General features: G+C 44.3%; 1 protein-coding gene across 7 annotated transcripts in view; it reads right to left on the bottom strand.

Moving 5' to 3' along the window:
- MFSD10 (major facilitator superfamily domain containing 10) overlaps positions 1 to 8,700 on the bottom strand; it is a 28,023-nt gene extending 19,323 nt beyond the window's left edge. Inside the window, exons 1-6 of one of the 7 annotated variants that reach the window (XM_037386138.1) lie at positions 8,563 to 8,700; positions 8,217 to 8,259; positions 6,558 to 6,606; positions 5,954 to 6,131; positions 3,134 to 3,230; positions 440 to 543 (exon numbers count right to left, since the gene is read on the bottom strand). In XM_037386138.1, the coding sequence (XP_037242035.1) occupies positions 440 to 543; positions 3,134 to 3,230; positions 5,954 to 6,112 (360 nt within the window). In that variant the 5' untranslated portion in view covers positions 6,113 to 6,131; positions 6,558 to 6,606; positions 8,217 to 8,259; positions 8,563 to 8,700. Of the gene's footprint in view, positions 1 to 439; positions 544 to 3,133; positions 3,231 to 5,953; positions 6,132 to 6,264; positions 6,315 to 6,557; positions 6,607 to 8,216; positions 8,260 to 8,562 lie in introns of those variants that run through there. The other 6 variants (XM_037386156.1, XM_037386130.1, XM_037386147.1 and 3 more) reach the window with 6 other exon arrangements.
- Positions 8,701 to 12,523: the final 3,823 nt, after the last annotated feature.

The following is a 12,523-nucleotide window of genomic DNA, read 5'->3' as shown; positions in this document are numbered from 1 at the left end:
AAGAGAAAACATTTTGGAGAATGTTCATGTTCATAAGAAATAACATCTATACTAATACTGCTATATAAAGCACTTCTGTGAAACAGGTCATGAAGCGATCAGCCCCCATTAGTCACTTGGGGAACTAAAATATACAGGGATTATGTCTAACATTTATAAACAGAGCATCTGAATAATACTCCCATACACAGGGGAAAGGGATTTTAGAAATCAGGTATACAGACAAGTATTCTGGTGCCTTCTATGTACAACTCGGGAGCTGGGAAGCCCGGTTTAAGCACCCATATTTGGAAGCGTGGCTAAGCGACTTGGCAAGAAGCAGTCAACAGCCAACAGATCTAGAACATTCAATTTCTCAAGCCTCTTGTTAACCACAAGATCATAGTGCCTTCAACTGTGTATTGAGATGGCATGACTAAAATCAGCATGAGACACATACCACTGTCATCAAGATGACAGGCCTTCTGCCCAAGTGATCCGACACAGCACCAGTGAGGGGGGAGGAGAAAAACTGTAGGATGGAAAAGATTGAGCCAATCAGACCTGAAAAAAACCCCAAACACATGTATCATTAGACTTGCTGCCTTCATCTTAAATACAAAGACAGCCAAACTCTTCTAGACCTATTACACCATTAGGTCCTTTAAAAGCACACAATTAAATGTAAACCAACAGCTATAAAGGACAGCTTTGTCTCTGAAACTAAGCCACCCTCGAAACACCAGTCTTGCATTGTTATTTAACTGAGTGGCAAAGACGGACAGACAGACCAGAGTAACAGGCATAAACTAGATGATTCACTGGTAAGAAGGGGGTTGAAACTCACTGGTTATAATGGAATGCTTATTCTACAATGCTTCCTCAGCTGACTACATACATTTTGTGTTCTTAAAGCAGATATAACACAGCCTTTAATAGTCAAAGTTCTCTTAAGACTTTTTTTGATTGTTTGAACCTGATTCTGCCACACTTAATTAGTTTTTCTTTCCCTCTTATCATGGAAAGAAGGACATAAGCACTGCTGTTAGTGAGGCACCCTAAGAGGTAGGAGTGATTCCAACAGACTCCAAGAGTCTTTTGAAATCTGCCTCCAGCTTCTGTGATCTTTAATTCCTCTTTTCTCTTGCCATTTCTAGCTTCAGACACTTATTAATTTGCACTATACTCTCAATAACCAGTCCAAAAAATGCCTTGCTGTCACACTGTTTTTCTCTAAAGGAAAAACTGGGTTATTTGTCTCAGCTCACTCAGCTATCAAGGCTTTAAAAGGCAAAGGAGAGAGAGACCTGAAGCTCTGCTCCCATCAGCTTTGATGAAGGCAGAATATCGATACCAACCACCTTGGAGAGAACAGCTGCTTACGATAGGTAAAAAGAACTGTGTAAATAATCTTACAGATTAGTACATTGGCAGTTCATGTCAACGAGAGACAAGTTTTCTTCCTTGTATTACTAGCACTGTAAGAACACCCAGACACACCAAACACTTCACAGCTAGGGAGCAGCAAGAGCGGGGCTGTTCCACACGGGGGAACAAGTGGGAGCTGAGGGTGACCAGCACTGGCGGCGCCCTTGCCAACCAGGTGAGGTTGCAGCCTTGGTCAACTCTCCAGTGAGCTAATTCAACTCAATCTGGTAGAAAACTAATCCAGAAAAAAACCCCAAACAAAACAAGTTTTCTGCTGGTTTAGCAAATTAGACGGCTTATTAAGAAAAGCTGTCATCAAAGAAAGCAGAAGAGATGGAATCAAATGTGACAGATACCAGCCTAATTCAGCCACCTTGCCTGCACTGTCACTGCCTGTGGCTGCCAGCGTTCATATCAATTAGTGAACATTCCCATCGCTACTCAACACTGCTTCTAAATACTTTTCTCCTAGAAAGAAAACAGCAAGGGATACCAGCTTCCTTTCTGAGACAAACAGTGTCTATCTTAATTGCATGTTCCCGGCTAGATGCTATATTTTCTTCAAAGGGCAAAAGAGTCAGCTGGACTCCTCTGCAAGGGGCAGGGAGATTTCTCCTTCCCCTTGAAATCAGCTGAGCCAAGTCAAGGGACACAGCACTCCCAAGAGTACAGAACACAGCAGGTAAAAGGAAAGGCAACAAGTTGAGCATGACTGGGAGTTCCCAGCCCCTTGTTTGTCTGAAATGGTGAGTAGGTGCAAGCAGGAGGCTTGCAAGCCAGGCCTTAGAGGGGACAGAATGCAGTTTATGAAGGATTAAAGAAAACTGATTCCTACTATTCAAAAGCCAGTAATCTGACTGGGAATGAGCACAGAACCAAAAACATGCCTGTGAGGATAATGTGGGAAAGAGGGAAATCGTTTATAAACTTCTACTTACACCTGTTGCCTTCCTTTCTCCCACTATGCACCACAGTGAAAAGCCTCACTGTCTTCTCTATAACCTCCCCACAGGTATTGGAAGGCTGTTATTAGCTCCAGGCTGAACAAGCCCAGGCCACCAGCTGCTCCACTTTTGTGGGCCTCTGCTGAACTTGCTGCAGTTTATGGATGCCTTTATTGGACTGGGGGGCTAAAACTGGATGCAATGCTCTAGATGCAAAGCTCTAGATGCGGTCTAACAACTGCTGAGTAGAGGAGGATGATCACTTGCCTCAATCTACTGGCTCTGCTTCTGTTCACACAGCCCAGGTGCTGTTGGTGCTTCTGCTGCCAGGGCCAGCTCATGCTCAGCTTGCTGCTCCCCAGGACCCCCTGGGCCTTTACAGCAGAGCTGCTCCTCACCAGTCAGTGCCCAGTCTGTATCACTGCAAGGGACTGCTCTTTCCCACGGGCAGGATTTCATATTTGTCTTTACTGAATTTCATAAGATTTCTGTTGGCCAATTCCTTCTGCCTGTCTAGGTATCTCCAAATGACGGAGATGGGGCTGTCCAACTCTTCATTGCTATCAGTATGATGAAACCAAAATAATTTATAGCCTACTGTAAGAGATATTTTCTGTGTTATTTAAATCAAAATCTATTAAAAGACAAGTATGCTTTTTGTATTTCTTGTCATTTTCCTCATCATTCCTCACATCAATACTGAAAGTAACTTGATAACAACAGTCTTTTTCTTTTTTTGTCTTTTTTTTTTCCCTGTTAGCTTGTTTGTTTAATTTCCATACCTCCAAACAAGACACTGTTGTATTTCCGCCCTGGAGGTATCCCAGCCATCAGTGCAAACCAATCCACACCTCGTTGCAATGACAAATAGAATCCATCCTGCAAAACAGATAACAGGGAAATAGGAGGAGGCAGACAGTTTCCCTGTTTCATTTTCAAACACAGCATCAGAGCTTAGTGAACCAAAGACAGCGTTAGATGATTTCTTCTCTCCTTCTCCCCCTGCCAGGGAAAATTTCCTTGCTGATCAGTTGCCATATGGTAAAGATCGCTTAAACCGTGAATGCTAACAAGCAGCAAATAATTGGGGGTATGTGTTTACGTGGGGGAATATAGGGATTTGACCTTTTGTAGACCATCAAGCCTGCTACTTGCTAAATCCTGAACTAAACAGGAGTGGCATGTCCTGAATCTTTCAATTAATAAAGCAACACAAGACATACTCTATCCCTCTGCACAGAAACTGGTTAGCCTGGGAGAATCAGGGGCTTGTAGACGCAGAAAGAAGAGGTGGTGCAAACAAGAACGGTTCCTAAAAAAAGGAGGAAGATTTAAAAAGAAGAAGGGGAACCTGAAAAGAAGGTGAAGATCTTGGCTATAGGAAATAACAAGTCTATGGGGCCAGATGGGATCCACACAAGAGTACTGAGGGAGCTGGCGGAGGAGCTTGCCAAGCTGCTGTCCATCATTTATCAACAGCTCCTCACTGGGGAGGTCTCAGAAGACTGGAGGTCAGCCAATGTGACACCTTTCAACAAAAAGGGCCGGAAGGAAGATCAGGGGAACTACAGCCTGTCAGCCTGACCTTGGTGCTGGGGAAGGTTATGGAGCAGATCATCCTGAGTGCCATCATGCTGCACATGCAAGGACAACTGGGTGATCAGGCCTAGTCAGCACGGGTTTATGAAAAGCAGGTCCTGCCTGATGAACCTGATCTCCTTCTATGACAAGGTGACCCGCCTAGTGGATGAGGGAAAGGTTATGGATGGTGTCTAACTGAACATTAGTAAAGCCTTTGACACTGTCTCCCACAGCGCTCTCCTGGAGAAACTGGCTGCTGATGGCTTGGATGGGTGTGCTCTGTGCTGGGTTAGAAGCTGGCTGGATGGCTGGGTGCAAAGTATGGTGGTGAGTGGAGTTACATCCAGCTGGTTGTTGGTCACAAGGGGTGTTCCCCAGGGCCCAGTGCTGGGGCCAGTCCTGCCTAGTGTCATTATCAATGATCTGGACAATGGGATCGAGTGCACCCTCAGCAAGTTTGCAGATGACACCAAGCTGGGGAGGAGTGTTGATCTGCTGGCAGGCTCTGCAGAGGGATCTGGACAGGCTGGATTGATGGAACAAAGCCAATGGTGTGAGGTTCAACAAAGCTCAGTGCTGGGTCCTGCACTGGGGTCACACCAGCCCCATGCAGTGCTACAGGCTGGGGGCAGAGTGGCTGGAAAGTTGCCTGGTGGAAAGGGACCTGGGGGTGCTGGTCAACAGCCAGCTGAACATGAGCCAGCAGTGTGCCCAGGTGGCCAGGAAGGCCAACAGCGTCCTGGCTTGTGTCAGAAATGGTGTGGCCAGCAGGACCAGGGCAGTGATCGTCCCCCTGCACTGGGCACTGGTGAGGCCACACATTGAACCCTGTGTATAGTTTTGGGCCCCTCACTTCAACAGAGACATTGAGATGCCGGCGCGTGTCCAGAGATGGGCAACACAGCTGGGGAAGGGTCTTAAGAGGAGCAGCTAAGGGAACTGGGGTTGTTTAGTCTGGGGAGGGGAAAAGCTCAGAGGGGACCTTATTGCTCTCCACAGCTACCTGAAAGGAGGTTGTAGGCAGGTGGAAGTACATCTCTTCTCCCAGATAAGAAGCGACAGAACAAGAGGAAGGGGCCACAAGTTGTGCCAGGGGAGGTTACAGACTGGGTGTTAGGAAACACTTCTTCACTGCAAGGGTTGTCAAGCATTGGAACAGGCTGCCCAGGGAGGTGGTAGAATCACCATCCCTGCAATTGTTTAAAAAATACATAGATGTGGTGCTTAAGGACATGGTTCAGTGATGGACTTGGCAGTGCTGGGTTAATGGTTGGACCTGATGATCTCAAAGTTCTCTTCCAACCTAAATGATCTATGATTCTATGAAATATACTGTAAGTGGGGGAAGATGCTGGAGATCAGAGCACATGGCTGTGGTTAGAGATAGGGTCATAAGAAAGACAAAGCCTATAGCTGCAGTTGGAATGGAGTTAGAAAGGGGCTGCAAAAATAATTCTCCCACAACATCATCTTCGTCTTGTCCAGTAACACTCGAGAATGGTAACTGTGAGCAGCTGCACAGCTGGGAACCAACATAACGTTCCACACTGCGTTCCCAGAGCAGCAGCCAGCTCCCTGCTAAGAATGGAAACTGAGATGTAGTGAACACGATACTGGGGTGAGAGCAAGTGAGTGCCTGAAATAAAGTAGGGTAAAACCTCTCATCTCTTTGGTTCTTAGATAAACCCCAGTATGCAGATCCATTATGGACTGTCATTTACTCTGCCTCACCAGTGACATCAGCATGAGTTACAAATGCACTGGTAATTACAAGGACTAGCTTCTAAGAAATTCCTGAATTTTCCCCAAAACAACTCTCTCATTTTAATGAAAAAGCAAGAGGGAAAAGTCTTATGCAGGTTCACAAACAAATTCAGTCCATGAACCATTTAAATGTGCTGGATATTATTATTCTGCCTACAGCTACTTGGTTTGCCCCAAGGCAAGGGATTTTTCTTCCATCCTTCCCTACTGATCCCATACCTAACATTTCCAGCAGGCTGACTTTCTCTTTTGCTTACCTCAGTCTGGCTGTAATAATCAAGGATGGAAGGAAACAGTGGCAAGATGAGCGCAAATCCCAACAAGTCGATGAAAAGTGCCAGGAAGACAATTGTAATAACACGACTAGAGTTCCGTTCTTGCTTGTCATTGATGGTTCCTCTCTCTTGCAAGGCCATGCTCCCAGGTGTTCTGCTTCTAAAAAATTACATTTAAATCCAGTCAACAGGAAGCATTTTGCAGGTCTTTCACAAGAGTAACTTGCTGATTCATTCTCACTTTCTACAGACTTCACAAAAAATACATACAAGCTATGGCTATATTAAGGTACCTGGTTTGCAAGGGAACCGGAACCTCAGCTCTCTAGCCTCAGTTATTAGCTCAACATGAAGTTTGCCTGCATCAAGAGCAGGTTATGAGGGCAATAAGGTAACAACCTCTATTATAGGAGCTTCCCAAATAAAACACAGAATAAAGGAGCATTTAAATACATCTTTCCCAAATGTTTTCAACTCAGCATTACAGTAAAATAGGTAACTCATATTTTGAATATCCACATTCAAGTAACTAATAGATTTACGCCTCCAGTGTATACTAGGGGAAAAAAAAAGGTAGACTTCCTACCTATTGCAGGAATGCTGTCTTCAAGATAAATCCCAGAGAGCAACAGCACCTCAAGAAACAACACAACAAGATTTTGAAACTTAAATATTTTTTTCCTTTCTTGGATGACAGCCATTAATAGGCTATACGAATTGGGGTATCAAATGTTTAAGGCAGCGTTTTAGTTTGTTGGAAATATCAGAACTATCAACTTCCTTTGATAATACTCAAAAACTATCTTAAAGACCTAAACAAGGATGCAGGCCATACCATGTTCAGTATTTAACAAATAAAGAAGCCAGATTTATCCTGAAAAAAACTCAGTTTCAACAGATATCAAAATAAAGGAACAATACACAAACCATGAAACTGCGAACTTCAGACTTGTAGAAACTTTGTACAGTGTATCTCAGTCATAAAACATAAACCAATTAGCAGTCCCTTCTACTGCAAAAATCCCTGAATTAATTGTTGCACTAAAAGACTAAAAGAGGAGACAATTTCATCCAACAAAGTTAATCAATACGAAAATATCCATTGACTTTGATGAGTCAGGACTGAAAGCACTGAGAATTTATGTTAATTCTATTCCAGACAAGACATACTGTAGTATGTACACAAGGTACTTGGGCATATGACACCATGACACTAAATGAAGATCATAACACTTTGTTATGCCCAGCAATAAATATTATTGTGACATTTCTTTACTTGTGGATTCAGTTTACTAGCACCGAAACATTACATAAATGTGGAATGGGGCCACCTGCAATCCATTTATTAAACTCACAGCATAATGCTCTTAAATCTGCTAGTGAACAGAGCAGTTTGGTTATGTTCAGGATCCTTTTATTTAAAATGGTAAATCATCACTGCTACAAATATTTAGCGTTATTTGTTTACCCAAATGATATAAGAGCATCTGGAGCCAACACAACTATACCTTTAGACAAATTCCCCTTGGCCCTAGGTCCATCTAGCCAACAGTTGAGGGATGGGTTCATTGTGGCAGATACTATCTTGGTTTTCCTCACAATTTGTTTATTCATCCATTGAATTGTATGACCAAGCTGAACTTCATTCCAGGTTTATTTACACGGGGTAACATCCTCTACACCTTAACCTCACAGCCATTTCGGCTAGCATGCTGCTTGAACTTACTGATGATAGCACTAACCTTTCATTCAGCTCCAGTTTCAGCTACGTGGTTGCAATTTCCCTTACGCAACATCCTACGGTTCTACATGTTTATACTTTGTCCTCCATCACCTTCATTGCCCAAACCTCTCCATATTTTCTGCTAGGCAGGAAACCACGAAATGTTTTACAGGCCCTGGCATCCCACCAGCAAAAACAAACCACCTCCACAATGACGTTTGATTTCTGTGAGCCACATTTGAAGAGGGTGGAGAATTTTTAGTTTGGGGAAGTTGTTTCTCTTGACGCCTGTGTCCCTCTGCCACTTGCTCTGCTCTACCGTGCCCCCCCCCTCCCCCCCCCAGCCCCTCAGCGCTCCCCTGTCCCTGTCTCACGGCCGGCTTTGACGCTGTGTCTCTCGGGGAGGGATCAGCAGTAAAGCTGGCCCTGCCCAAGCATACAGAGATTTGTCATCTGCCAGCAGGAAGAATTTCATCCTTCCCACCCCTTCCCCCACCTGTAACGTCCTATGCCCGGCTTTACCTGCTCAGCCTTGAGAAGGCTCCTCTAACCCCTTTGTAAAGTCCTGATTCAGGTCAGGAGCCGGAGTTACAAACGGCGGCGAGGGGGTGAGTGGGACAGAAAAACAGAAAAAAGCTCAATTTCCCAGGGGAGCCCGAGCCCAGAGGGGCCGCCGGGCGGGAAAGGGGCGGCCGTAGAGAGATGCGGAGTCCGCGGAGAGGACCCGCCGCCTGCCCCGGCAAAGCACCCGCCGCCACCGGGCAGCACCCCGGGGGCCCGGCGAGGCCAGCCCAGCCGCGCCCGGCCCAGCCCCGCTCCCCCGGCCGCCCTCCCTCCCACGCCGCCCGCCGCGCCCCGGGCCACCTACCGCTCCTCAGGGGGCGCGGGCGCGTCGCCCCCGCCTGCCAAAAGCCCTCCCTTGGGGATGCTGCGGGCGGGCGGCGGCGGCTCCTCCCCGGCCCTCCGCAGCGCCCCGGCGGGCCTTCCTCTTCCGGCCGGGGATGGAGCCGCTGCCGCGGCCCCGCGCCGCCGAGGAGGGAGCCGGCCCGCCCCGCGAGGGGGGCTCCCCTCGCTCGGGACTGAGCGGCGAGGTAGGGCCCAGCGGCCGAGTGGGACTTAGAACGGCCTGAGGGGAGCGCCTGGTCAAGGCAGCCCCAGTCCTCGCAAACGCTGTTTAACGGGCAATCCCCCACCTCAAACCACAGCCGTTCCTGCTGGCGTTACAGAATTTTCTAGCGAAAACACGCTCCTTCCAAGAAGAGAGGGATGTTCGTTTGCTGGTTGCCTCATGGCCACATTACAGCAGCAGTTAGCTGTGGTGGGTTTGATAAATGGAAACTTTCTGATATCTGACAAACAGAAAAAGGGCAGTTGCAAAAGACTTAACTCTTCTTAAAACAAAATGCTCCTTTAAAACAGTGATTTTTAGCACAAAGACTATAGATTTGATATTGATAGCACTGTCTAGCACTGTTCTTATATCCAGCCCTGTCTGGTGTCCAAGCTGCCTAATTAAGTGTATGGCAACAAGTGGACTAAGCAAACGTTATCTCCACAGTCTTAAATACGTAAGGACCCACAACAGTTCGTTTCAAACAATTAACACAAATGTTGAAAAGACTTCTGGTGGCCTTCAAGGCAAGTCAGTGCCGTGGGTGGGTTTGTAGATACTAGCACATGGCGGAGGACCTTCCACTCAGCAGTAGACAGGTCATGGGTTCATGCCCCAGCCGAATAGATTTGGAGGAGCTTATCGAAGTGTAACATCAGCATTCACGTGCCAGTTAAGTCAAATAGTGAGCTGCTACTTTCTTGTTTACCTGAGCATTTTATGTGCTGTTTGGTGTGAGAAAAGGTGGTTGGTAGATACTGTACACCTTCTGAAAAGCAAACGATTACACAAGGAGTGCTGCTGACCTGGAGCAGCCTTCTGCTCTGAGGTGCTCCAGAGTAAGCATGAATAAATCATTTAATGGCTGGAAAAATATACGTAGATATATTCTTCTGGCTCTGAATCACTGTATATAACTGACCAGGCACTATATAAATTCAGATGCATTAAAAAAACATAATAATATAGTTCTTCCTGTTGTTGAACCTACCAGCCTAAATCGTTTGCAGATCACTGAGCCCAGTTGTGTTACTGCCATCAACCATGTCACACAATCCCTCAAGTAAACACGTCACACTGTTTATAGAACCAGATAGGTCATTGCTTACCCCATCCCTGTGGAAGACCAGTCCAAAACCTTGCAGGTCTGGTAGATAATAATTTAAATTTGGTTTTTAGACGACATTTATTAACACTCATTTTTTTCTTACATCAGTCTTCATTTTTTACTCAAGTGACACCTTCCACTCTGGCTTTTACTTCCCTGCTCTATGACTAAAGAGCAATAGTATTAACCCAAATATTAATATTTTAAAGGATTTAAAATGCCATACAGGGTCTACTCAGTATTCTAAAGTCAGCCAATGTTCAGACTGCAGGGAAAATTTTTATTATCCACTCCAGACCTAATTTATTGAAGAAAAAATCCCCAAACCGCAAAACCTCCAAGAAACCAAACCGTTACAAATAATCAGTCATTTTAACTCTGCAAGATGGCATTGCCAATACATTCAGGACTAAGAATGCACATGTTTAGCTTAGGTAACAAACCTGCAGACTAAAAGAGCACATTTTATGGGAAGGTTTTGGCCCCTTGAATATGTAACACATCACAGTCTTACAGCTATGATAAAGCTGCCAAATGTTTTATGCCACAGCTTTTGTTTTATCTTTTCCAAATGCCCAGAAGGTACACTAAGAGGAAAGCAGCCCCACCAGTTCCTATGGTTGAACACGCAGTAATGGAGAGACCAGCCTCCCTCCAACAGAGTTTATTCTGAAGCAAAAAAAGAGCTCTATGTGCTGAGCTCCCCTCGGTATCTCCATATAGCAGAAGCCGATGGTAAAACACAATGGCTTACCACAGAAGCCAGTTACACTATGGTAGATGGTAACTTCTGCAAGGCATAACCGAGAATATCAAACTGCATACCAGCTTTCAACTGACAACCAAAAGACCAAACTAATGAGGAAGCTTTTCATGCTGTCTTATTTAAGACAGCAAGACTAAATTTATGCAATTTCTAGCTGAAGTTATATTCTCACCCTATTTACAGTATTCATATTCAGGGTTGCTATTCTCTGGGACAGCTGATGTTGACAGATAAATTACCTGAACTAAAGGCAAAGTGGTAATTTTCCTTTTTTGTGTCCGATACTTGATTGTAGTTACAGAATAGGGTTTTTTTTGACTAATTGACAAATTTGTAATTGATAACAGATGTATCAAAAGGCCTGATACAACAATTCCTGGTTTAAGAGCAACACAGAGACAAGAGAGTAATTACTGATGTCATTGTGTTCAAGGGTTTACCAACCCTCAAGCTTATGCAAGCCCTTTTATAGTCCAAATGACCAGACCTTCCTACCGCCTTCTACAACATCAGAGCACCACCACTGAGCTACCATATAGTAGCTAGGCAACGGTAAAAGTATCGGACCATATTGATTATTAAGCTGAGGTAAGACTAGGTAGTCCTGCTTTCCTAGTCATGTAAAATAACGTGTTAAGTGTCACCATTTGTCCCAGGCTTATAATATTAAATCTGATTTTAAATATTGACAATACAATTTGTAAAAGTGCATGCAGTCATTTTCATTCAGCATGATTTCATATACAACTACTTTTAGGCTGACATTCCAAAATAGTAGTGTATCAGCTGGGGTTGCCCTGTCTATTATCTTTGCTCTTCAGCATTGCAAGATATGCCTGTTCATTCCCTTGTCCCCAAAAACGTCCTTTCCCACAAACACTATCATCTCACCTGACTTGTCTCTCCCCTATTTCTTTCTTACCTCCCTTACTGAGGGATAACAAGCAGCTGCAGGTGGTATCAAAAATGACTGCCTCAGGATCAAAGTGCAGCTGTCAGCCTCTCTGTGATTCTAATACTCTGCTGGATAAATCCTCTGAAGCTACTTGCTGCTGTAAAAATAGTCAGGTAAATAAACAATAATACTTTTCGGAGTTTATTTGTGCAAAGAAGAAATATACTGGGACTAAAACTCCAAACTGAAAGTGCAGATTTATAACATGAATTAGGAAGTTAGCTCCTTCCTCATTACTTCAGTCTTAAGTTCTTGGCTTGAACTACATAAAAAGTTTTGTTTTTAAAGATAATGTTTTCTTTTCTTTTTCAACTGGTTTTGCAAGCCAAAAAAGCTGAAGATAATCACACATTACTTGCATTGCTATAGTCGCACTGAGATTCAGGAAAAGCCCTTTTCTTCAAATAAAATGCTCTATTTTAATAAACATATAAGCCTTTAACAAGACTTGCTTTACAAAGATATTTTGTCATTAGAGTTTAAATGTAAAGCCTAAGTGTTTCAACTCATCCCCTCCTAGTTTTAGGCCTATGTCCATTACAAGTCTCATTAAAAAAAAAACCAACACAAAACCCCAAAACCCCAAAAAAACCCCCCAAACAAAACACCCAGAAGAAAACATTCTAAGCCAGTCTGAAACAACCAGACCTAAATGTTAAATCAGATTTACTGACAGATTTTAAGTCTTTCCTCATTAACAGTAGGTAAGCATTACCATGTCTGAATTACCTATTGGCCAAAACACAAGAGATCGGATCTAGGAACAGCATTTGAAAATGGAAGAGGTTTTGGGGTTTTGTTTGTTTGTATTTGTAAAGAACCATGGCCATTAGTTCACTCTTTATAGGATCTTCTTTATAGTTTGTTCTTTAGACTGGAATTGGAATGC

This window comes from Falco rusticolus, chromosome 1, assembly GCF_015220075.1.
Source record: "Falco rusticolus isolate bFalRus1 chromosome 1, bFalRus1.pri, whole genome shotgun sequence".
Taxonomy (NCBI): Eukaryota; Metazoa; Chordata; class Aves; order Falconiformes; family Falconidae; genus Falco; species Falco rusticolus.
The sequence above is the reverse complement of the archived record's forward strand: the minus strand, read 5'-3'. Positions and strand labels throughout refer to the sequence as shown.